We start from the raw sequence: 25,288 nt of genomic DNA on the forward strand, positions 1-25,288 counted from the left end.
TCATGGCTGATCCCCGACCCGCCCGGAGCCGCTTCTCTCCGCGTCTCACGGCCGCCTTCTTGTGCGTTTTTCTGCTCGTTTTCCTCCGCTGCGCCTCCGCGAGTCGTGATGTTGTTTCGGGGAGCAACGAGACGTGGATCCGTCCAGCACGATCCACGCAGGAGGATCCCCACGACCACCACGGCAACTCCACGGAGCACAAGAAGGCTTTCCCCGTCCTCGCCTTTAACTTCGAGCACGTCAGGAAACCCTTTGAGATCTCCATGTGGATCCTGCTGGCGCTGCTCATGAAACTTGGTGAGTGACACAAGAACACAGTTAATCAATACATCCTCATCTGATCTGGCATCAGTGAAAAAGTTATCAATTATCCAGACTGGAGGAGGCCCCCAAAAGTGAATTTTATGGCCTTTTACAGGCTCTTACACAGTTTTTTAAGCAGTTGAAGTTTATTGATCTGTCTTTCACTACAGACTGAGGTGTAACACCTAAAGGTTTCGCACCAAGTTTTCTTCCTAAATTGCTTTTCAACTGTGAGTCATGGTCAATTTCTGACATGAATTTACAAGAGATGCATGGTGGTGGCAGCATCATTTTTGGGGCATGCTTCTCAGCAGCAGGCCCTGGAAGGATTGTAAGAATGGAGAATAGAATGTGTCTTAGTGACTGTAGTATAAAGACTCCTGTATCTGGAAGGTCCAGTCACTGATGAATCAGAACTCCTGGATAGAACTACACCATGAAGACTAAAGAACATTTCAAGAAACTCTGTGAAAAGCATCAGTTAGGATGATACAAGAAAAAGTCACTGAATATCTGTTGGAGTCCAGTTAAAGCTATCATTGAGAAATGGAAGGAAGCTGGCTCTTGTGTAAATCTGACTAAAGCAGGACATCCTCAAGAACTGAGTGACCGAGCAAGAAAGAGACGAGTGAGTGAGGCCACCAAGACACCTATGACTCCTCTAAAGGAGTTACAAGCTTCAGCAGCTGAGATAGGAGAAACTGTTCATACAACAACTGTTGTCTGTTCTTCACCAGTCAAAACTTTATGGGAGACAAGGAGAAAGACTCTTATTAAATTTGGTCTGAGTTCACCAAAAGGCTTGTAGGAGACTCTGAAATCAAATAGAAGATGGTTCTTTGGTCTGATGAGACGAGAAATTAGCTTTTTGGCCATTAGACTTGACGCTTCCACCAAGCACTCCCACTGTGAAGCATGGTGGTGGCAGCATCATGATGTGATGTATGGTGGTGGCAGCATCATGATGTGAAGCATGGAGGTGGCAGCATCATGATGTGAAGCATGGTGGCGGCAGCATCATGATGTGAAGCATGGTGGCGGCAGCATCATGATGTGAAGCATGGTGGTGGCAGCATCATGATGTGAAGCATGGTGATGGCAGCATCATGATGTGAAGCACGGTGGTGGCAGCATTATGATGTGAAGCATGATGGTGGCAGCATCATGACATGAAGCATGGTGGTGGCAGCATCATGACATGAAGCATGGTGGTGGCAGCATCATGATGTGAAGCAAGGTGGTGGCAGCATTATGATGTGAAGCAAGGTGGTGGCAGCATCATGACGTGAAGCATGATGGTGGCAGCATCATGATGTGAAGCATGGAGGCGGCAGCATCATGATGTGAAGCATGGAGGCGGCAGCATCATGATGTGAAGCACGGTGGTGGCAGCATCATGATGTGAAGCATGGTGGTGGCAGCATCATGATGTGAAGCATGGTGGTGGCAGCATTATGATGTGAAGCAAGGTGGTGGCAGCATCATGACGTGAAGCATGGTGGTGGCAGCATCATGATGTGAAGCATGGTGGTGGCAGCATCATGATGTGAAGCATGGTGGTGGCAGCATCATGACGTGAAGCATGGTGGTGGCAGCATCATGATGTGAAGCATGGAGGCGGCAGCATCATGATGTGAAGCACGGTGGTGGCAGCATCATGATGTAAGTCATTAGTGATGGAAGAAGTATTCAGATCCTTCACTGAACTAAAAGTACCATAAAAGACAAGTAAAAATACTACAATGCAAGTAAAACTCCTGGATGAATAACAAGTAACAGTAAAGAAGTAACAGTAAAGATACAGTCTGGCAGATATATTATTAACAGTGATGGATCATTGCATCAACAGCAGCTGACTGTTGGAGCTGCTGCAGTTTGAACTACTTTATATTCAGAGGCAGAAGATAAATCTGAGCAAGGAAGGAAGACGAAGTTTCGATTCACACATCTGTTATCAGTTTTCATCTAATTTTGGTTGAACTGTGGGACCATTTTGATGAAATGAAACCACACCATTGTCTGAAAGGAGCCAAACATGCTTGAAAACTCTGGTTTAATCATTGCTTATATGCAGAATAACATGGAAATACTCAAGTAAAGTGCTCAGTTACCTTCCACTCCTGCATGTAAAGACCATAAACTATCTATTTGGAGATTGTGGTCATTGGTTGGATGCCAAAAACCTATTGTTAATACATTACATTGGGACTGTAGAACATTTTTTGCTCTGTTTCTGATATTTTATAGGTCAAACTAATAACATTTGATCATGAGATAATCAGAAATGATAATAATAAAAGGAGCAGCTGCAGAGTTGTGGATCTGAAACTGGGATTGCTGGTTGTGTGAGAGTCCAGAGACAGGATATTCCCACCGCTCAGTATTATCATCTGCTAATAGAGTTTCCACATTCTGCTCCAGTTATTTTAAGACGGGCCTCATGCGTCTGTTTACTGCTGTCGTAGCAAATGTTGAAGGGTCAGATATGGACTAATTACAGGGATATGAGGGGATTTATTATAATTAATCTCATGCAGTGACCTTTAGGTTTGATACAGCTGCTCCTCCTCTTTTGGACACTGTGTTTTCCTGCTGGCAGTATTCATTATTTTACAGTGCTACAGAGTATGTTTACTTTCAGAGGACAATGAAGATGTACTTTAATGTTTTTGTAGTATTTTGAGTGTGTTTTAAACCTTTATTAAAGAGTAAAAGTGACCTGGTTTTAACTACTTTTACTGTAAAGAAATATTCAACTAACCACCAACCAAGTCTAAGAATTTAAGAGCATTTAAGAAAAACACAAAATATCGCGTTTTATCGACTAATTTCCCTAATAAACCATATTTTGGTTAAATCTATCTCACATGATTTTTGGTGCAACACAAAAAATGTTTAGGGGACCCCAAACACTGCACATCATCACAAACACATCGTCCTTACTGTGAAGCACGGTGGCGGCAGCATCATGATGTAAACCACCAACCAATACTATGAATTTATGAGCATTAAGAAAAACACTAAATATCACATTTTATCTACTAATTTCCCTAATAAACCATATTTTGGTTGATTTTATCTGACATTATTTTTGGTGCAATAATAGTTCATCATAAAATAATTTCTCAGTTTATTTGGAGTACAGAGTTTAAATTATTGCAGTTCTGCAGTAAATCTTTATTTCACGAAGGTTATAATTTTTGTTTTTTCAACTTTATGGTGTTTTTTGGAGATCTGTACTTTTGGCCATTAAGTCATCTTTTCCACATTGGTTTTCTTGTTTTCTTACTCTAATAATAATTGTTGTTCACAGTACTTTAAAATTTGCATTTATTGGCCTTGACACAGGCTTTCAGAATTCAGTTTATTAAGCTGTATTCTATTATGACTTATTCAGTTTGTGTTCGTGGATGTTTCCTACTAAAAGCTGAACTCAGTCTTACTGGATGTGACCTTGAAGCCTTCATCACGCTGAGCTTCATTTCTTCCTCTCTTCAGCACATAGAGATGCTTTGTGACTTCTCTGTGGTTGTTTTTTCCACCACGTTGAAGGTTTTCCACTGATTTGATTGGCTGATGGAGGGTCTCCTGTGGTTTCTATTGGCCGGGTCGATTCGGCGAGGCTCAGCGGCGTCTTATCAGTCGGTCCAGCTGTTTGTCTCAGAGGGCCGGTCCGGCTTCCTGTCCTAATGCACTGCTCGATAACAAAGATGTCAGTGTGCAGAAAACGCCTCCGTCACATGACCATGGGGCTGAATGTCAGGGCTGAGAGAGTTCATGTGAACAAACAGCGCAGCTAAAAGAGCAGCAGGAGTCTGAGGCTTCTGTGCTGCAGTGATTATTCAAGATGCTCTCTGCAGCCTTTAAATACAACCGAGACTCATGTTGGAATCACTGACAAACGTGAGGCTTCTTTATGTTTACAGTTTCATTCATTCACTTAAACCGAAGCTCAGAGTTGATGAAATTATTTAAACTCTCCTGTGAGTTTGTTACATTAACTCATGTGCACTTGTACCATTTAACCCTCTGAACTCCAAGCAGTTTCTGGACACATTTTTCCTCACTGAGGGCTCATTTTTCACTTCAATATAAAAACCTGCACCTCTATAGAAACAGAACAACCAGAACTAGAAGTAGAGAAAACCTAAACATGTATTCTGTGCAGTTTGACAAAGTTAGAACACCATAAATCATACAAAAAGAACAATTCTTTGATTATTTATTTTTGCAAAATGTTCAAAAATCTGGAATCAACATATTGAGCAAGATTTTTTTTTTCAGCAAATGCCCACGTGTATTACCAATATTGGAAAGATTACAGTTCTGCATGAAATACATATTTAACTATTTATTTTTTTGTTTCCAGGTTAAATACACTAAACACAGCCTGCAGTTCAACTGATAAATTACTGAATTTTTGTCATGTGACTGTTGGTCGCAGCTGAGTTACTGATGGCTTCATGGTTGTGCAACAAAGTGCAGAATTTTTCAGTGCTTACTGAATTTGCTCAAGCCAAATGATTTGTTTTTGGAAATTTTTGAAAATGAGACATGCAGAATCAAGGGATTTTAACAAAATGTCACAATTTTAGAGATGATTAGATGATTCTTTCTGCGTAGCTCTGATAAATGCTGTAATTTTGACGTTGTTTAAAGATAATATACCTTTTCAAACCTGCTGGGAGATTTTATGATTCAGAGAGTTAATATAGAGAGATTTACGCAGTTTATTTTCTGGATTTTGTCTTAAAGGTTTATTCTAGCTGCCCTTTAACACTTCACATTAAACCTGTAGTGTTTGTCTGATGTTTGGTGACATGTCAGGGACTCGAGATAATCAAATTTCAAAGTTTTCTGGCATTTTTTAGACTAGAGGATGAAACTGACCTTTAGATGTAGCGGCTAATTTTCCATTTCAAGCAAATACTGTTCCTGATTAAATATAGATTAAATACGTGATGTTTAGACAGATATTTCCCAACAGATGTCTTGTTTCTTTCGGCGGGCTGTTTGTTCGCCTGCAGCAGAAAATTGAGTTGCTGTGAAAACCTGTTTTATATTTTATGAGGACGTTATTGCTGCTGTAAAGCACACAGAGATCTTTAGCTATATCTGGTCTCGGTACAAAGCTTTCTTGAAAACTCTTTTTGCATCCTGCATTACATGGTTCTCCTGCTTCTAGAAACAAAATTACCCTGTTTTTTTAGTGTTACTAATGATATTGAGAAAAAGATGAGTTATTTATTTATTCTTTAGATGAATCTAATAATAATTTTGCCTTTAAAACAACAAAATTGTGAAGAAATATTGCTTGAATTGCTTTTTTCCCTGACCAGATATCCAAGATCCCAATGATCCTAATAATTGTGTTTTCAACGAATAAAAGACAAAGAATAGCAGCAATTTTCATGGTTTTGAGAGTGAAATGTGGAAATGTCTGGCCATTTTTATATGAAAAATGGCTTAAATACTTTTTATCAACCTATTGATTTATTTATAAGAAAATAATGATGTAATTTCTAACAAAAAAAGCACTCAGAGAGAGCAGTACTCCTCCAAGGCTGCTCAGTCATTGTATTATTTCTGACGGATGAAATCTTGAAAATATTTGAGGCAGAAATCATGACACCATAGAATGTGTCCATTTAATATAGATGTACCCACAAACAAAATGACCTTGCGCTGAGCACAGGTGTGTGTTCTGCATGTGTACGTTATGTACAGATACAGAATCACGTGACCTAAATATGTAGTGGCGGGAATTGATGGGATTCAGAAACATCCCTACAATTTAATCAGTTGTTCCTTGTATCATTTCTGACGGATAAGACCTGATAAGTCCACAGTGGTGGATTTGTAGTAGGATCACAATCATGTGATCGTCAGCAGGCAGCTGATGTAGTGTTCACTTGTTGTCATGGTTACAGTGATGCTGGGCTGCTATCTGGCAATGATACAGAAATCTTTAACAAATCCATGGATCCAGACTATAAGCTGCATCACTGGCAAAATCTAATCACTTGCTCCTTGTGTCATTTCTGACCTTCTCTGAAAATTTTATCCAAATCTGTTGGTCTGTTTTTGAATAATGTTGCTAACAGACGGACAGACAGACAGACAGAGAGACAGACAGAGAGACAGACAGACAGACAGACAGACAGACAGAGAGACAGAGAGACAGACAGACAGACAGACAGACAGACAGACAAATGTGCAGCATCAAATAACTCCACTGTTCCTTGAGTTATTAAAAATCTGAAAATAGTGGAAAATGTCCTGATTGCTTCTTTTTTCCCTGACCAGATATCAAAGACTAAAAATTAGCATAATTTACAAAATTTTCTGTAACTGAAAGACAAAAAAAAGCCACAGAATCGGGAATCATTCCTTTTTTTTGTGGTTATTTCTGCTTGAAAATGGTTTAAACATTTTTCTGAAATAAGCTTGTTGGTTTATTTCTATTAAAAAAGAAAATCTTGAAAAAAATTGTTTTTATATATTTAAAGGTGTGTTCTATAACTAGAAGACAAAGAAACACACCAATTCTCTTTATTTAGAGAGTAAAATCATCAAATTTTTTTTATATTTTGGCTTGAACATTTCTTTCAGAGTTCAAGGTGACGTCTTAAAGGGTGTAATTTTGTTCGACCAAAAAGTTTTTGATTAATAAAAACACAAACGTCACATTAGAAAGGTCAGATCAAGAGTCAGATGTGTACATTTGGTTGATAAATGAACATTTGATTAGTTATTTAACTGTTTCCTGTTTTTTCAGGAGTAAACCCTGTCTTGTTGTTGTGTCTGCAGGTTTCCACATCATCCCCAGAATTTCCCACGTCGTCCCGGAGAGCTGCCTGCTGATCGTGGTCGGCCTGCTGGTTGGTGGAACCATCAAAGCCGTGGAGGGAACCAACGCTCCGGTTCTCGACTCCAAGCTCTTCTTCCTCTACCTGCTGCCTCCCATCATCCTGGACGCCGGCTACTTCCTGCCCATCCGGCCCTTCACCGAGAACCTGGGCACCATCTTGGTGTTTGCCGTCCTGGGAACGCTGTGGAACGTGTTCTTCATCGGCGGGACCATGTTTGCCGTCTGTCAGATCGACGGCGCCGGGCTGGCCGACGTGGACCTGCTGTCCTGCCTGCTGTTCGGCTCCATCATCTCGGCCGTGGACCCCGTCGCCGTCCTCGCCGTGTTCGAGGAGATTCACATCAACGAGCTGCTGCACATCCTGGTGTTCGGAGAGTCGCTGCTCAACGACGCCGTCACTGTGGTGAGATACCGCCTCCATCAAAACTTTACACTCCCTAACGTTGTACTCCACGACGGTAGAGATGGAAACTTTAACCAATTCTTGAAACTGATACCAGGTCACGATATCGATCAACAATCCAAAAATCGATCAACAATGAAGCACAACTTGTGATTAATTAAATGCTGAGGAAAACATTTTTAACCACAAACATTTGATGCAGCAGTTAAAATCACTGAAGAATTATTTTCTGAGCAGTTTTTGCTCCTGTCACATTTTAATTTTTCTCAATGTAGGCTAATTTTTTACTTTACTCTGAAGTCCTGCTCCTCTATGGAAACAAATCATGACTAGAAGGGGAGACAACTCAGAAATTAGAATGATGGAAATGAAAGTTGAATTTCTTTAACCAACTATTATTAATTCCCCAAAAACTTTTTAAAAAATCATACCACATTTTTTTTCTAATTCCCACTGATGTTACAGTACTGGAAAATTTAGTCGTGTGGCTCTTGATTGTTGGTGAGTTATTAAATCTTTTTTTTTGTTTATGTATATTTTACTTTTTGGTTTGTTTTTTTTTTTACAGAATTGGATTGGACAAAACTATTTAATTTTTGTACACCTTTTAGGTAGTAAACACCGTAAGAAGGTTGAAAACCCGAAAATTCTTTCTTGATTGTTTATTTTTCCCAGTGCCCAGAGGTGTTACCAATACTGGAAATTTTTTATCAAGGGACACACAAGTGGGACACCGCTGAGTTACTAATGGCTTCGCGATTGCACTATAGAGCATAGATCTTTTAGATTTTTCAGAATCTGATTAAACCAAATGGTATAATTTTGGTGATTTCTGTCTGGTGAAGTTTCCCATCAGATCTTCACGTCATAGATGATTAATTCAAACACTGTAACGAAGTTGAAACCTCAATGATTCTTTTATTTCAATATTTTACTGGTGTTACCAGTACTGGAAAAAATGCAGATTCTTCGTACTAAACGTATTTTTGTAAATGATCCTGGGCCAAGCTATCGATTACTAATCAATCAATAGTTAAAACAAATGAAGAGCAGTTGATGATCAATTGAATGCCGAGGAAAGGAATCAACATGTACAAGATTTTTGCAAGTGCCCACTGGTGTAGGATTTTTTGAGTTAGTAGTTCCTTCAGAGCAGCACTGAGAAGCGCAGAATTTTATTTTTACAGAATCTGGTTAGACCAAACAGTTTAGTGTAGGCAAATTTCTTTGGTGAAGTTTCCAATTAGGTGAAAGACTTTAATAAAGTTGAAACCCCAACATATCTTTATTTAAGTGCCCACAACTGTTAAAAATACTGGAAAAAATGGTGGCGCTACAAACTAGACGTATTTTATTGTTTAAATTTTTCTTCCATATTAGTCTCTTTTTTTCTGTGTAAACACAATTTGCAGTGAAGCCGAAAAATCTTTGTCACATGACTGTTGGTCGAAGTTGAGTCACTAATAGCTTCTCAGTTATGCTAAGGAGTGAAAAATTTTAGCTTTTTTACAGAATTTATTTAGAACAAATGGTTAATTTTTGGTGAACTTTAAAATTTTACTATGTAAAATAAAATGATTTTGCTGAAATTTTGCAACAAATATTTTAGATTTGATTAAGTTTCCCAACTGAATGTCATGTTATAGATGATTAGTTCAAAGACCTTAAGAAAGTTGAAACCCCAACATATCTTTCTTAATTTTTCAATTTTTACAAGTGCCCACATGTGTTAGCAATACTGGGAAAAAATGGTGCCGTTACAAATTACACACAGCCTGCAGTTCAGCAGAAAAGTCTCAGAATTTTTCTCATGTGACTGTTGGTCACAGCTGATTCACTAACTTCTCAGTTATGCCAAGGAGCGAACAATTTTCTCTCTGTCTTTTTTTTAAAAGAATTTGTTTAGAACAAACGGTTAATTTTTGGTGAATTTTAAAATTTTGTTATGTCAAATCAAATGATTTTGATGAAATTTCGCAGTAAATAATTTAGATATGAGTAAATCTCCCAACAGAACATCGCGACATAGATGATTAGTTCAAAGACCGTGAGAAAGTTGAAAACACAAAAAACTTTCTTGTTTGAGTTGTGACTTTACCTACTATACGTATTTTACGATTTACATTCTGAGTTTGTTTCCATGCTAGTCTCCTCTCTGCTCTGTATGAACACAGCCTGCAGTTCAGCCACAAAGTCCATGAATTTTTGTCATATGACTTTTGGTTGCACCTGTGTCTCCAATAACTTCTCAGTTGTACCGGGGAGCAAAGAATTTTTTGTTTTTCGTAGATTTTGTTTAGAACAAACTGTTTATTTTAGGTGAATTTTTAAATGAGTCATGTAGAATAACAGGATTTTGATTAATGACACAGTTAATACTTTAGATTTGATTCAGTTTTCCAACAGAACGTCACGTCATAGATAATTAGTTCAAAGACCGCAACAAACCCAACAAATCTTTCTTAATTTAACTGCAACTCTACATACTGTAAATATTTTAGTATTTACATTTTATTTTAATTCATTAATTTGTGTCCATACTTGTCTCAAGTCTGCAGTTGGGTCAAAATGTCACAGAATTTTTGTCATGTGACGGACAGTTATAATCTCATAAATCTGAAAAAAAGAAAAAAAAACAAAAAAACTGAATTTCTTGAATTATTTAGTTTGCAAAAATTGAAAATAACTGGACTTGGCATGTACCCCATTTTTTCCAGCGCTCACTAGTGCTACCAATACTGAAAGAAAATGTTGACTCTTCATACTATGGATCTTTTACTATTTACGTTTTACTATTTGTTTGTTTCCATACCCGTCTCGTTAATGTCATGAATTATTATAAAAGAAAAAGCACAAGCTGATTTTTTCATTATTCTTTTTTCTTTTGATTTAGATTTTTCTGGTTTTGTTGATAAGCCATTAGAATGCTACTCCTTCAATGATGTACTGCCAGCATAAAGTACAGTTTTAGATCCATAAACTAACCAGAATAGAGCAAAATCAGCCAATGAGAGCTCTACTGTAATGTGAGTTCTGTTTGTCTGTGCAGGTTCTGTATCACCTGTTTAAGGAGTTTTCACACGAAGGTTCTGTTTCCGTCGGCGACGCTCTCCTCGGCGTGGTCTGCTTCTTCGTGGTGTCTCTGGGAGGAATCTTGGTGGGCTTCATCTACGGCATCCTGGGAGCTTTCACCTCCCGCTTCACGTCTCACACCCGAGTCATCGAGCCGCTGTTCGTCTTCCTCTACAGCTACATGGCTTACCTGTCGGCCGAGGTCTTCCACCTGTCGGGCATCATGTCGTGAGTAGAGGAGGACTTAAAGATAGAAATCTGACCCGAGTTAGCTGGTTTATCGTTCAGAATAAAGGGGATTGACCAAGTTTTCAGACCCTTTTAGTGTTTGCACACCTTGTTGTGATGTAAATCTAATTTTAAGTGGATAAAATCGCCCATCAAATTACATTAATAACCTGTAAAGACAAAGTGAAAACATGTTTTTGTTGTTGTGTTTGTCTCTTATTATAAATTTGTGCATCACATTTCAGGTTGACATGTTAAAATGTGGCGGTCATCATTTATAAAACAACCATCGTGTAAACTTCTGCTTTCACACATTGTAGTTTAGTCAGTTTGTGTTAATTCTAACAGAATTCAGATATATGTTGCTGCACCGTCTCAGATTTTGTTTTATAGTTTACTCATTTGTTCTTTGGGACACAAAAATTAAGTTCTGCAAAATATTTTGGCAGCGTTTTTGGAATTCCATCAGTTTTCAGACCTGGGATTTTTGCTTTTTTACCGTTACAAAAAAATAGCATTAAAATTTCTCCCACAGTTATGAAATTTGAAATCTCAGACAGAATAGTTTCCAGCAGATCCAAATGACTGAATGGTTAAAGGAGAAGACAAATCTTTAATTATCGGCCCTTGAAAATGGAAAAAAAAGTGCAAAATTGTGTCCCCAGAAACTTCCTGTAAGTGTAAATATATATGTGTTTCCAACTAAAATCATTTTTTTGCTGGAGTATTTAATCATTTATATCTATTAGCAACTATTCTGTCTGTGTTCTCACTAAATTTCACGGCTGCAGGAGTTTTATTTCTGGAGATACTGAATCCTTTAGAATAGCTTAAAATGACCTCACAGATCGATTTTCGACTATTTCCAGGGTTTGAAAACTGATAAAATTCTCAAAATTCAGGCAACATATTCTAAAGAACTTGTCTCATGCAGATGTAAATCTTGGAGAACCATCTGTCAGACATCACTGTGTTGTTCATTTCATCTTCCCCTCTGTGTTTCTTTATTTCCTGACCAGTTTGATAGCGTGTGGTGTGATAATGCGTCCCTACGTGGAGGCCAACATCTCCCATAAGTCCTACACCACAGTCAAATACTTCCTGAAGATGTGGAGCAGCGTCAGTGAGACCCTCATCTTCATCTTCCTCGGCGTCTCCACGGTAGCCGGACCTCACGACTGGAACTGGACCTTCGTCGTCTTCACCGTCTTCCTCTGTCTGGTGTCCAGAGTGCTGGGTCAGTGCAGGAAAACACAGTCGGATACTGAGTTTATCTGGGTTTATTGGGCCAATAATGCTACAGTGATTTTATTTTTTCAATTAACATTGCTGATATTTTAAGATTAATACACAAAAGGGAAAAATAATGATTTTAGCAAAGATGTTGTCGGCTTTTCTGCTGATTATTAGTTGTGTTTTCTTCAGCTCTTTTTCCCTTTTGTACCAAAGAGTTAGTTTAATTAATCAAACATGAAATAAATGCAATACAATATGTGATTTAAAGCCTGTTTACAGACACAAACTCCCCAAAAACCCCTACAGTGAGTGGCAACTCTGCTAAGCTAAGCTAATAAGCATTTAGCTAGTTAGCTTGTAGCTGGAGTAGTTTGGTTACTTCCTTTCTACAATATATTTTAAGATTTAGCTTTTATTTTATTGACAAATGTGGCATAACAAACTTATTTACCCAGATATAGGTGCATTAAAAATTATTTTTCACTCATATTAAACAGAAATAAGTGGATAAATTCACTTTAGGTAAAATCTCTTTTGTTAGCTGTCACTAGCTGCATTGCACTCACTGCAGTTTGTTTTTTTTTAACCATTATAAGCTGGTTTATTTATAATAAATACTGTGTATTTAGAGTAATTAAAGTTAATAAAACATTTCAAAGAATAAATGTACCTACTAATGTAGGCACTGGAAAATAAAAGCAGTGTTCTACCTCTTGTTACCTTCTAGTTCTTCTGAATCAAAAATGACTCTTTTCTATAGTGTAATGTTTGTTATGAAGACCTCTGTAAGATTGATGTCTTGACTCAGTTTTGATTTTATTTATGTGTGTAGCTAACTTAATTACATTTTGGAGCTTTTAAGCAGATTTTCACTTGAATGAAACGGGACAAAATGAGTGCATTTAGTTTAGCTAGCTTTCTTTCATCAGCTGCCCCAGTGCAATTTGATGTTGACCCATTATGAACTAATTTATTTATATTAATTTTATTTACACTAATTATTATTAACATTTAGTATTATTGTCAGTGCAATATAAAACCACTATTATACCTTTGTTTCTAGTGCTAGGGAATAAGAAATGTTACTTTAATTTAAAGTGTAACATTTTTACGGTAAGGTAAGAGATGTAAAATATTGTGGTTTTGACTCAGTTTTGACTATTTGTACAAAGAGGCATGTTTAATAATCATGAAAGAAATACATAAAAATATATGATTTAAATACAAATTACCCTCATAAAATCCTATGATTAAACTAAGCTAGGCTATTAGTGTTTGGTAGTTAGCATTTGGCTAGTTAGCATTAAGCTAGTTAGCCTTTAGCTGGCTAACCAGAGACTAATTTTGTTACTTTCTTTTCACAATGACCTTTGAGATTTAGCTTTTATTTTATTCATGCGAGTAGCAAAGTTAACTATACAGATAGGGAACAAATTTTTCAGTTCTACAAAACAGGGGAAAGTAAGTAAATATGATGAAGCTAAATCTTCTTTGTTAGCCATCAAGAGCTGGAGTGCAGTCACTACAGTTCTCACCATAAGTTCCTACTTAGTGTCAATCAGAAATGACACATTTCTCTTGTGTATTATCATTTAAAAGTGAGGTAAATACCTAAAATTCCGATTCTGATCTTAACTTAATTTTGACTGAGAGTCCAGCTGCTGCATTTTGCTATTTTACTGTAGGATTATTAATAACATCCAGTTCTTTCTAAATGTTTTCTGTGTTTCAGGTGTCATTGGTCTCACGTCCATCATCAATAAATTCCGTATTGTGAAACTGACCAAAAAGGACCAGTTCATCGTGGCCTACGGTGGCCTGCGAGGCGCCATCGCCTTCTCGCTGGGCTTCCTGCTGACCGACAGCAAGATGAAGCACATGTTCCTCACCGCCATCATCACCGTCATCTTCTTCACTGTGTTCGTGCAGGTGAGATACTCTATTTTAAGATTAAAAAGTCTTTGCATGCAGATGCTGGGAAAATAATAACATAAATCCTTTATTTTTTAGACCAATAACAATAGGAAAGTCTATCTCTATTTAGGAATAATTCTACACTCTTTGTGCAGCATTAGATTCATGCTTTTGCTATTGAAACTATGTTAAACTACATCAGTTTGCATTACATGTCTCAAAAACCAAGATATAGCAATGAAAATACACCAAAACAGACATAAATAAAAATCTAAAATATACAAAATGTAATATATAAGATGTTTCAATAATTAAAAGGCTCATGCATGATTCTCTGTCAAAATAAGCTTCAAACTGAATATAATTGTATTTGTTTTTTTCTTAATAATCCACATTTATGGTCTCTACTGGCCTTTAGTGGTGAAGGGAAGAACTTGGACACGTCGACATCAAGTCATTTGGGAATCTGACCAGAGTTTATTATTGAAAATTACATTTTTTGTGTGTCATAAAAGTAAAAAACATGGCGTATGTATTTAAATTTGTTTCTTAAAGGGAATGACCATCAGACCTCTGGTGGAGCTTCTGGCTGTGAAGAGGAAGAAAGAGAGCAAAGGATCAATTAATGAGGAGATCCACACACAGGTGAGATTTTCAGTCACGTTTTCCTTCATTTTATCTGTTATTTAAATAAAACATTGATGGACAAAAGTCTTTGGTGACATTTGAGGCTGACAGAATGACAATGTGAGACATACAGGATCAAACTGTTGATTTAAAACTCTTTAAAAGTCTTTTGTTCACGGTTCATCAATAAAATGTGTATAAATAACAGCTCATATGAACTACTTTGGCTTTCAGTTCCTGGATCATCTGCTGACCGGAATTGAGGACGTCTGTGGTCATTATGGACATCATCACTGGAAGGACAAGTATGAGTATCTTACCATGTCTACTTCAGCTTTGTAATTCAGTATTTAAGGTTTAAAAAGGAAATTTGGAGGGATTATTTTTAATAATTAATAATTATAAGCTTCCAGTTATCAGGAAAAGGGCAAATATTTAGCTTTAAAACACTCAGAATCAGTTCTCACATCCATTTTTCATCAAGTTGTAGATGTTGAAAAGCAAAAAACCTAAATATCTGCTTGTTTTATTGGGTAAAAAGAAATTAAAGGGGGGACTGAAGACATTTTTTATTCATTTACTCAACAACATGTAAATATTTGGTGCTTTAGAGGAACACAGAGCTGTTTTTGCAAATCAAACACCTGCTCTAAATATTGTGATTTAGAGTAAAAGGTGCAGCGAATGAGCCCAAAATAGACTTTAATTTAATTTAATGCAGGAATTTGGAATTTCTTGTTGAGGAATGTAAAGCTTTAGCTGCAATTTAAGGTACAAAATTAAGATTCCTGCATTAAAAAATACAAGAACTACTTGAATACATGTACAAGCAGAGCTGCAGTGATTAAACAATACATTCATTAATCAACATTAATCAACACTATTTTAGTAGTCTTGTAAAAACAAATAATTTCATGATTTCCCATAATTTCACAATATTAGAATTGTGAATATTTATATATAATGATTTTTTTTAATAGTTTTACAGTCCATTCATAATTGCAATGTTAAAACAAGCAGCTACATAATTCTGAGGACATTTTTCACTAATTTCTGAATATTACAAACCAAAAAAAAAATCAAGTGATTGTGCAAGAAAATAATCAGCAGACTGATCTGATGATAAAAAATAATCATTAGTTGCTGTTTGATGCGAAATAGTTTAAAATTATCACCATTTCAACACTAAAATGCTGCTTACACCTGAATTTATTAACTTATTAATATAATATGTATAACAGAATCATACTCACAGGGTTTTTTCTTTTCATTGAATACTTTTATTTTTTAAAGTAGATTTACCTTGTTATGTTTTCTTTTCAGTAACATTTTCAGTGAAGGATTTTTACCTATATTGTAATATATTTATTTTCTCTATGTTGTACTATATTTATTTTATGAATTTTGTAATGTTTTTTTTTGTGTTTATTATTTAGTTTATGGTTTTGTAATATATTTATTTTACTTATATTGTTTATTTGAAGTATATTGCAATACATGTATTTTCCATATGTTGTAATATATTTATTTTCTGTATATTGCAACATATATATATATATTTTCCATACATTGTATAATATTTATTTTACGTATATTATTTTCCAAATATTGTAATATATTTATTTTGCTCTTTTGTAACAGTACATTTAAATGAAGATTTATAATACTAATTATTATTTTGTTATTCATAGTACTTATTATTCATACTAACTTTTTAAAAACCTTTCTAATAAATGATTTTTCTGCTGCGTTCAGGCTGAATCGCTTCAACAAGAAGTACGTGAAGAAGTGGCTGATTGCCGGCGAACGTTCCACCGAGCCGCAGCTCATTTCCTTCTACAACAAGCTGGAGCTGAAACAGGCCATGATGCTGGTGGAGAGCGGGAGCACCAGTAAGCTGCCCAGCGTCATGTCCTCCGTGTCCATGCAGTGAGTACAAATATGTCGCTTTAATGGTACATTATCGGATTTTAAAAGCTTTTTGTGAACCACAGGAAGCAGCAGAGTAGCTTCTGCTCTGCTGATGGGAATCCTAATAAATGGAACTAAACTGCATCGTGGTGCAGAAATGTCATTATTAAAGTATTTGAGTGTAGCCCAAAACTCAGAAAATGATTTATAGGGAGGAAAATACTTGAAATCCCACTTATAAAAGCAACGTTGGAGCCCACAAAGCAGGAATTTGTGCATTTTTCTTTTTAAATTTTAAAAAAAAATGTATATGAGAAGTAGGGACAGAATTTGCTGCACAAAATCCTATTACTGTTTTCAGTTTTCACAATATTTTTCCATTTTCTCTGAAACTATTCAATAATTTCTCCTCTTGTTGCCATGAAAAAGTGTAGAATTTTGAAATAAAGCAGCACAAACCCAGTAGAAGGTAAACCAGTGAAACACATTATGCAGATTTTGTGCTTTAGGGCAATTTAAATCTAAGAAAATCATTTAAAAAGACAAATCAGTTATTGTTTTTAATAAAATGTCCCCTTTTCTCTCCAATGAGTATTCACACATTTGTCTTTGCTCCTGCTACGTTTTTTAGCTAAAAAAGATCATTGATAAAAGAACGGAATCAATTAAAACATTCATCTTGCAAAAAAATCCTATGAATGTTTTCAGATTTTACTATGTTTTTACATTTTATCTGAGATTTATTTAATTATTTGACCTCTTATTGCCTAGAAAACGGATAAAATTTTAAAATAAAGCCGCACAGACTTGACGATGGCTCATTCAGGACAAATAAATCTACAAGAAAAATCCTTTAAAAAGTACAATAAGTCCTTGTTTTTGATCAAATCAAGTGTTACTGTCTCTGTACATTGAGAATCAGCACATTTTGTTCCTGCTACATTTTTTAATTAAATAAGATTATAGGTAAAAGGTAGGAATAAGTTAAAATGTTCATTCTGCAAAGAATACTATTATCATTTTCAGATTTTACTATATTTTTTCCTTTTTCTGTAAATGCTTAAATAATTTTACCTCTTGTCCCCTCCAAAAAGTGTAAGATTATCAAATAAAGCAACACAAACGCAGAAGATGGCTCATTTTGTGCTTCAGGGCAATTAAAATCTAAAAGAAATGCTCTTTAAAAAGTGAAATAAGTTATTATTTTTGATAAAACTTAGTGTCCTGTTTCTGTATATTGACAATTTACACATTTTTCTTTGCTCCTGCTACATTTTTTTCATTTAAAAAATTATAAATAAGATGTAGAGAAAAATCTAAAACATTAATGCTGGCCAAATTACTGTTATTGTTTCCAGATTTTATTATTTTTTTTCCATTTTTTCATACTGATTGCCTTGAAAATGTGTAAAATTGTCAAATAAAGAAGCACAAACCCAGAAGATGGCTCATTTTGTGCTTCAGGGCAATAAAAATGTATAAAAAAGTTAGATTTTTTTTAATCAAATCTAGCGTCCTGCATCTGTTTATTCAGTGATTTTCCCTCCTCAGGAACATCCAGCCCAGAGAGCCGCCCAGACGACGAGCGATGCCGAGCATCTCCAAGAGTCGAGAGGAGGAGATCAGGAAGCTCCTGAGAGCAAACCTGCAGAACACCAGACAGAGGGTGAGGTTTGATGGACGTGATGAGTTCAGGTTGTCACGATATTTGTGTGTCTTACTCTGCCGTTCTCCATCTTCTCTCCCCAGCTTCGTTCTTACAGCCGACACGACCTGATGATCGACCCGTTCGAGGACAACGTGAGCGAAGTTCATCTCAGGAAGCAGCGGGTGGAGATGGGGAGGAGGGTGAGTTTCTGCACAGACTCTAGTTCTGTGGAAGTATTTCTAAAACTGGTCTCTGATTAGGAAATGTACTCCTTTAGTTCGTTTTGCTGATGCTTCATTTTTGGTTCCCTGGAACGTCCAAATATTTCATGTTGATTGTAGATGACACCACTGAGGAAATGTTTTGACCCTTCTGTCGTCCTGCGGGTCAAAATTGACCCGTTTTAAGATTTGAAAATGTGGGGAAAAATATATATATATTTTCACAGTGAAACTTCTGATGTCCACATTTTCAACATTTTTGGGAAATCTTTGAACATTTTTTGGTTGAAAAAAAGAAATGTTAAAAATGTTTCTTAAGAACATTCACAAAAAAATCAACAAATATCCAGTGAATTTTGCTGGATTTTGGTTGATTTTTATGTGAATGTTCTTAAAGAAAATCTTAGAAGTTTTACTGATATACATGGAATCACTTTAGATATTGTTAGGATTTTTTTGGAAGATTTTTACTCATTTTTTGGAAAATATTTACAAGAATCTTCTTGCCAAATTTGGGGAATTTTTTTAAGATAATACTTTTAAGAAATTACTGGAATTTTCTTCCTGAAGGTTTTGCAAATTTTCAGAAACTTGGGAATTTTTTTTGCTGATTTTTGGGATTTTTTTCAGACATGGAAACAATATTTTGTGGTGCCCGTAAATGAGGACAACAGGAGAGTTAAACTTTAGCTGGAATCTGTATAGAAATATGATTTTTTTAAAAAATATTACCATTGTGAAACTCTACTTGAATTTGTGTATTTAAGATATTATTTTATTGGCTGTTAAAAGAATCTAAAGTGTCTCAAACTTCGGCTCCGTTCTATGACTCTTAAATGTCGACATTAAGGTTGTTGTTGGTGACTTATGAGTTGTGAAACAGACAAAGTGTTGTTTCTCTCTAACAGATGAGTCACTACCTCACAGTTCCTGCAAACCGTCAGGAGGCTCCTCCAGTCAGAAAAGTCGGGTTTCAACCAGGTCAGCGAAACATCCACAAATTATCTTTATATTATGATAAAGTTATCTAAAATAACAGATACACTGTCTGTCCAAAAAAAGAGTCGCACACTCTACTATTTCATTGGACCTCCTTTAGCTCTGACAACAACACTCATTCACTGTGGCATCGTTTCTATAAGCTTCTGCAATGTCACAGCATTTATTGAGTTCCCTTCACATTGTGGAAATGTTCTTACTTTCACTATTAAACATAACTGTGAGTTCTACTGTTGATTTTCTATGATCATCTAAGAGTTTGTTCCTGGAAGATGATGGTTCTCCACTATCCTTTAGGTTTTAATAATGTGTTGGACGGTTCTTAACCTGATTTTAGAAGTTTCATCTCCTTAGTTGTTTTCTTTGCTTGATGCAGGCCAATAATTTGACCTTTCTGAGACAGATTAACATCCTTTCCATGACGACAGGACATGTCTTCCTACATGGTTGTTTCAGAAATGAGAAGCTCCTCACTGCATCAGCTAGAGTTAAATAAGTTTCAGCTGAAACATATTCATCACTGCAGTAATTATCCAATGGAAGGATCTTATCTATTTGCTGAGTTAAATCCAAGTGGCGACTTCTTTTTGGACAGGCAGTGTATATAGATACGCAGACTAAGAGCAAGAGAAAAAGACGTAGAATAGAAGAAAACAGGGAGGAAAACAATAAACGCAAGGCTAAAATTAGCTTTTTTTGTCTATGGTGTTTCAGCACTAATGAGCCTCCATCTTTGTCCTCCAGAGCATCAAGTTTTTACTTACGACGACGCTGAGAGTCCCAGATCTGCTGAGATGAAGCCCAGATCTGCTGCTGTCCGGCTGCTGAACGAGTTGCCTCAGAGGTCCGATCAGAGCGACGCCGAGCCGAACGCCAAACAGGACGACCAGGAGGATCAGCTGAAACTGTCCCGCGGCCTCAGCGATCCTGGGCCGAACCAGGAGCAGAAGGAGTCCTGATGAAGCTCATTTAAATCACCTGAAGACTGACGACTGGCTCTTCGTCTCCACGTTAACCCGAAGAGTTCACCGAGTGGAGGGGAGCCGTAGCAAAGCTTGATATTTATAATTCATATCATTGTTTTTTGTTCTTTTGTGATATGATATGCATTTTTCAGGACATGTCTTTTTTCATAATGTTTTGATCATGCAGTATTACCAAAACACGCACCACAACACGAGACATCTGGCTGCTTCAGGTGTCAACATTTTGTATCTTAACATGCAGAGCACTTGTTTTGTCCAGCTTGAAGCACCAGACGGGTGGAGTTTTACCCTCAAAGCACAGAATTAGGAAGACTTTAAAGAAGAGCACAACCCCGAGGTATAATATTAGTCTATCAAAGGTACAGATGGGTGACGAATTAAAGGAAAAACCTACATAAAGTGTCTTTGTAAGATGTTGGACCACTACTTGCTGACACCATTCTTCCAAAAGAGGTTCCCTGACTCAGTTTTCTGATGATGATGGTGGTGGAGATTTTAACGTCAAAATTTCAGTGAATTGTTGAATTTAGTTGAGATCCAACCACTCAGTGACTCCTTGTATCCTATGTATGAGATTTACGTCATTCATTAGGATAAAAACCATAGAAAGTGATCTATCAGAACAACTTTGTTTTGATTTGCAGTGATTTTTCCCTCTAAGGAGACCCAAAACATCCCAAGAAAGTAAGATCCTCTAACTGTAGAGGTCAGGTTTTGCTTTAATCTGTCATCCATCTGCAGTAGAACGTATGCGGGTCGATACATCAGAAGCAACTACAATGAAGAAGCACTAAAAATATGTTGGAGATCATTTCAAGTTAGTTTTTAGTCATGCTAGCAGTGAGGCTCAGTCCATCACTTTGGTCCATTCTGAAATATCTTAACAACCTTTAGATGGATCAACAGAAAGTTTTCATTTTCACATTTGTGGCAACCAGAGGATGAATCCTGCAGCTTTCATTTATCTTCTGACTTCTTTTTGACCTCTAGCTTCACAGTGAAGTTGTTTTTTAATTGAAAAATCCCATAAAATATTTAATATAGCTGTAGGTAATCACTATATTCATAGCTGATTAATCCGTATCTTATGTTCTTGATTCATCAATTAGTTGTTTGGTGTAAAAAAAATAATAAAAAAATCCAGAAAATAGTGAAAATTTCAATCAAAGTTACATTCTAAGATGTCTTGTTTTGCCCACAACCCAAATATATTCAGTTTACTGTCACAGAGACGTAAAGAAACCAGAAAAAAAATCACATTTAAGAAGCTACAATCAGAGAATTTTCACTTCTTTTTCTTAGAGAATTACTCAAACTGATGCATCATCAAAACAGCAGATGGTGAATTTAATAGTTGAAAACTGGTCAATTAAACGATTAATTGTTGCAGCTTTACCACTGAATCGATTGACATGTAATTAGGTTCAGACGTTCACATTCCCTCAACATGAACCATAAAGTCTAAAGACATCCTCATCAGGTCGATATTATTAGTCTGACTTCCTGTGAAGCAAAAAAACATTCCCATCAGCCTCAGCTCTATGTTGTATTTAGTGCTCTTTAGCTAATATTAGCATGCTAACGGATGCTAGCTTTAGACCTGCTCTACATGTTAGCATTTAGCGGTGCCAAATTACAGCCTCACAGAGCTGCTAGCGTAGCTGTTATTTTAATGAAATGTGTACTGCTATATACATATCTTGGACAAAATTCCTTAAAAACAACTCTCAGAAAAAGTATTTTATGTGCTAATTAAAGTAGAAAACACACATCTGGTGACTGAAGGATGTTAATGGTGCAGTGTGTAGAATTAAAAGGGATGTATTCACAGAAATGTAATATAGCAAATAGAGTCAGGGTTTCTTTGGTGTTACATCACAGGAACATAACAATGTGTTATATTTTTGTCACCTTAGAGTGAGATTTATGTCTACTGCAGAAGTGGTTTATCGTCCAAGAGGTCGGCAATGTTGCACCATGTTTGTACGGTGGCCCAAAATGGACAAACCATTCAATTTATTTGTAGGTACATTTGAAAAAAGTGTAAGGAAACTGCAGAATTTAAAAGAAAACTTTCCTAATTTTGCAAAAAGTTTCTTTTTTTAAATTTTTAAAATTTGCTCTATTAACCCTCCTGTTGTCTTCATCTACAGGCACCAAAAAATATTGTTTCCTTGTCTGAAAAGAATCCCAAAATTCAGCAAAAAATTCCCCAAAATGATTTCTGAAAATTTGCAAAACCTTTAGGAAGAAAATTCCAATAATTCCTTAAAAGTTTCCCTTAAAAGTTTTATTTTTTAAAAATTCCCCAAATTTGGCAAGAAAATTCTTGTAAACATTTCAAAAAATGAGTAAAAATGTTCCAAAAAATCCTAAAAATATCTAAAATGATTACATATACATCAGTAAAACTTCTGATATTTTCTTAAGAACATTTTTAACATTTTTTTTGGCACCAAAACATTTTCAAAGATTTCCCAAAAATGTTTAAAATGTGGACATCAGAAGTTTCACTGTGATTTTCTTTTTCCCCCTCATTTTCAGACTTTAAAACGGGTTAATTTTGACCCACAGGACGACAAGAGGGTTAAAGGTAGAAACACCTTTTTCGAATAAGTGCTGCAAACACTTAACTCACATGTTTGATTGATTGTTTCTTTCGTTGTCTTTGCTTCATGACAGAATGAATGTATTTGTAGGTTCATTTTTCAAAAACAGTTAAACTTAAAATGTTAAGTTGAACCAACTAGTCACGTAGACATTGGTTAGATAGCTGCTTTTCTTAGATTTTTTAAAAAAATTCAATGGTAAAGTTTTTTGATTATTCTGAAAAGAAACCACTACAATTTGATTTAAGTAAGATACACAGCATGTTTCCAACACATCACACTGCAATAAAAGAGGAGGTTTTAGCTGTCTAACAATGCACCTTGGAAATTCTGTTTATCTGCTAGTTTTGCTTCGTATCAACTTAATTTTATGAGTTGAGTAAACTTTCAACTGTTCATTCATTCAGCTCATCATTTTAAGACAAACTTCAATGATCTTTTTAGGTTCAAAATTGGTCTAAAAAATAAAAACAAGACATTTTCAGTCTGCCAACAGATGGACTAATTACAACTTTCCAAATTTCACAACAATCTATGTCCATTTTTTCTCATAGTGGCAAACGTTTTATTTGTTGTTTCCTCTTTTTACAAACATTTTAAGCTGTTGGAGAACAATTTTGTTTCTGGCTTTTTGTCTCTTCTACTCTGTTTATTACATCCACGTTGCCTGTACTGCCACCTACTGGTGTGTAGTTTAGTCGCTTCATAGCTGTTAATGGAAACAAAATTCACTTTACAAACATGGAAACACAGCTAGAGAGGGACTTGAGCGTTCTTTAAGTTCTCCTACATGGGGTTGAAGCAAGAGGCGTATACAGTCTCTCCACTAGATGTCGCTAATCTCTACACACTGCACCTTTAAACTTGCTTTAAAACCAAGTGCAAACTGCCAGTATAGTTCGACCGATGTCTGTGAACGAGCTTATCACTGTGTTTCGCTGCATGACTGATCAGTGTTTTCTCAGGGACTTGCAACGTGGCTCAACGGAAGCCAACAAAAACCTGCTCCACAGTGTTCTGTTGATAACGTGACCGTTTCGTAATTTAAAGTGTTTTCAGCTTCGTCTGTTGACTTTTACAGAGTGAACAGGGTGTTACATGTCAGTATTTAGGTGTGTTCCTGCTAACTGAGCATGCTTTAAGACTTTTACAGGGAGGTTAAAGAGACTGAATCGCCTCTTGATGTCTGCACTGCACAACACTGAGCTGCCTGAGCATTTGCTGCCTGCACGTGTTTGCCTTAAAATGTTGTTGCTTTTTTTTGTGTGTGTTTACCAGTTGTGATATTTTTAGATTTTGCAAAGATAAAAAAATGTGTTAAATCATGAATATTTATTAAATGAAGGAAAGCTTTAAATCCTGTCTGAAATGAAGGTTTCTCATTGCTGATGTTGTTGGATTTTGGAAGAAAATTTGTAGCAATGATAGAAGGAAAATGGAGAGTACACAGTGCCTATTAACATTATTGGACATTTTCTCTTTTAATTGTTTTTTAACATTAAATCATTTCTATTAATCTAATTTGGCATTTTCTGACTAGAGTTTAGGAGAAAAGACTCTCAAACTGAAAACAGACTATCAAAATGGAGTTAATCTACTGCAATGAATGTGTCTCAGTGAATGTAGTATAAAGACTCCTGTATCTGGAAGGTCCAGTCACTGGTGAATCAGAACTCCTTGATAGAGGTACACCATGAAGACTAAAGGACACTACAAGAAACCCTGTGATAAAGTTGTTGAAAACCATCAGTCAGGGAATGATACAAGAAAATGTCCAAATCACTGAATATCTGTTGGAATCCAGTTAAATCCATCATTAAGGAATAAAAGGAATATGTCACATGTATATATCTGATTAGAGCAGGACGTCCTCAAAAACTGAGTGACTGAGCAAGAAAGAGACTAGTGATTAAGGCCACCAAGACACCTATGACTCTCTGAAGGAGATGAAACAGTTCAGATGGGTGAAACTGTTCATACAACAACAGTTTCCTGTTCTTCACCAGTCAAAGCTTTATGGGAGACAAAGAGACACAGAAAAAGTTCACATTAAATCTGAACTAGAGTTCATCAGAAGACGTGAAGACTCTGAAGTCAACTGGAAGAAGGTTCTTTGGTCTGATGAGATCAAAATGTAGCTTTGTTAGCCATCAGACTAGATGCTACGTTTGAGGGACACCAAACACTGAACATCATCACAGCCACAACTTCCCCACTGTGAAGCAGCAATGGTGATGGCAGCATCATGATGTGTAGCATG

General features: G+C 36.2%; 2 protein-coding genes across 2 annotated transcripts in view; both read left to right on the forward strand.

Moving 5' to 3' along the window:
• On the forward strand, positions 1-24,385 carry LOC111564499 (Na(+)/H(+) exchanger beta-like). The gene is made up of 12 exons (XM_055017602.1): positions 1-297; positions 7,114-7,577; positions 10,627-10,877; positions 11,897-12,114; positions 13,846-14,042; positions 14,583-14,672; positions 14,889-14,959; positions 16,410-16,583; positions 18,117-18,231; positions 18,315-18,413; positions 19,343-19,415; positions 20,178-24,385. Exons 1-12 carry the CDS (start codon positions 3-5, stop codon positions 20,390-20,392), a joined length of 2,262 nt encoding a protein of 753 aa, XP_054873577.1. The 5' UTR covers positions 1-2; the 3' UTR covers positions 20,393-24,385.
• Positions 1-25,288, forward strand: part of si:ch1073-513e17.1 (sialin) — a 193,501-nt gene that overhangs the window by 120,975 nt on the left and 47,238 nt on the right. The gene's annotated exons all lie outside the window — the stretch shown is intronic.

This window comes from Amphiprion ocellaris, chromosome 15, assembly GCF_022539595.1.
Source record: "Amphiprion ocellaris isolate individual 3 ecotype Okinawa chromosome 15, ASM2253959v1, whole genome shotgun sequence".
Taxonomy (NCBI): domain Eukaryota; kingdom Metazoa; phylum Chordata; class Actinopteri; family Pomacentridae; genus Amphiprion; species Amphiprion ocellaris.

Coding starts and splice junctions, on each gene's coding strand:
- LOC111564499 (XM_055017602.1), top strand. CDS start 3: ATGGCTGATCCCCGACCCGCCCGGAGCCGCTTCTCTCCGCGTCTCACG. Junction 7,578..10,626: donor TCAACGACGCCGTCACTGTG/GTGAGATACCGC, acceptor TTGTCTGTGCAG/GTTCTGTATCACCTGTTTAA. Junction 14,673..14,888: donor ATGAGGAGATCCACACACAG/GTGAGATTTTCA, acceptor TTTGGCTTTCAG/TTCCTGGATCATCTGCTGAC.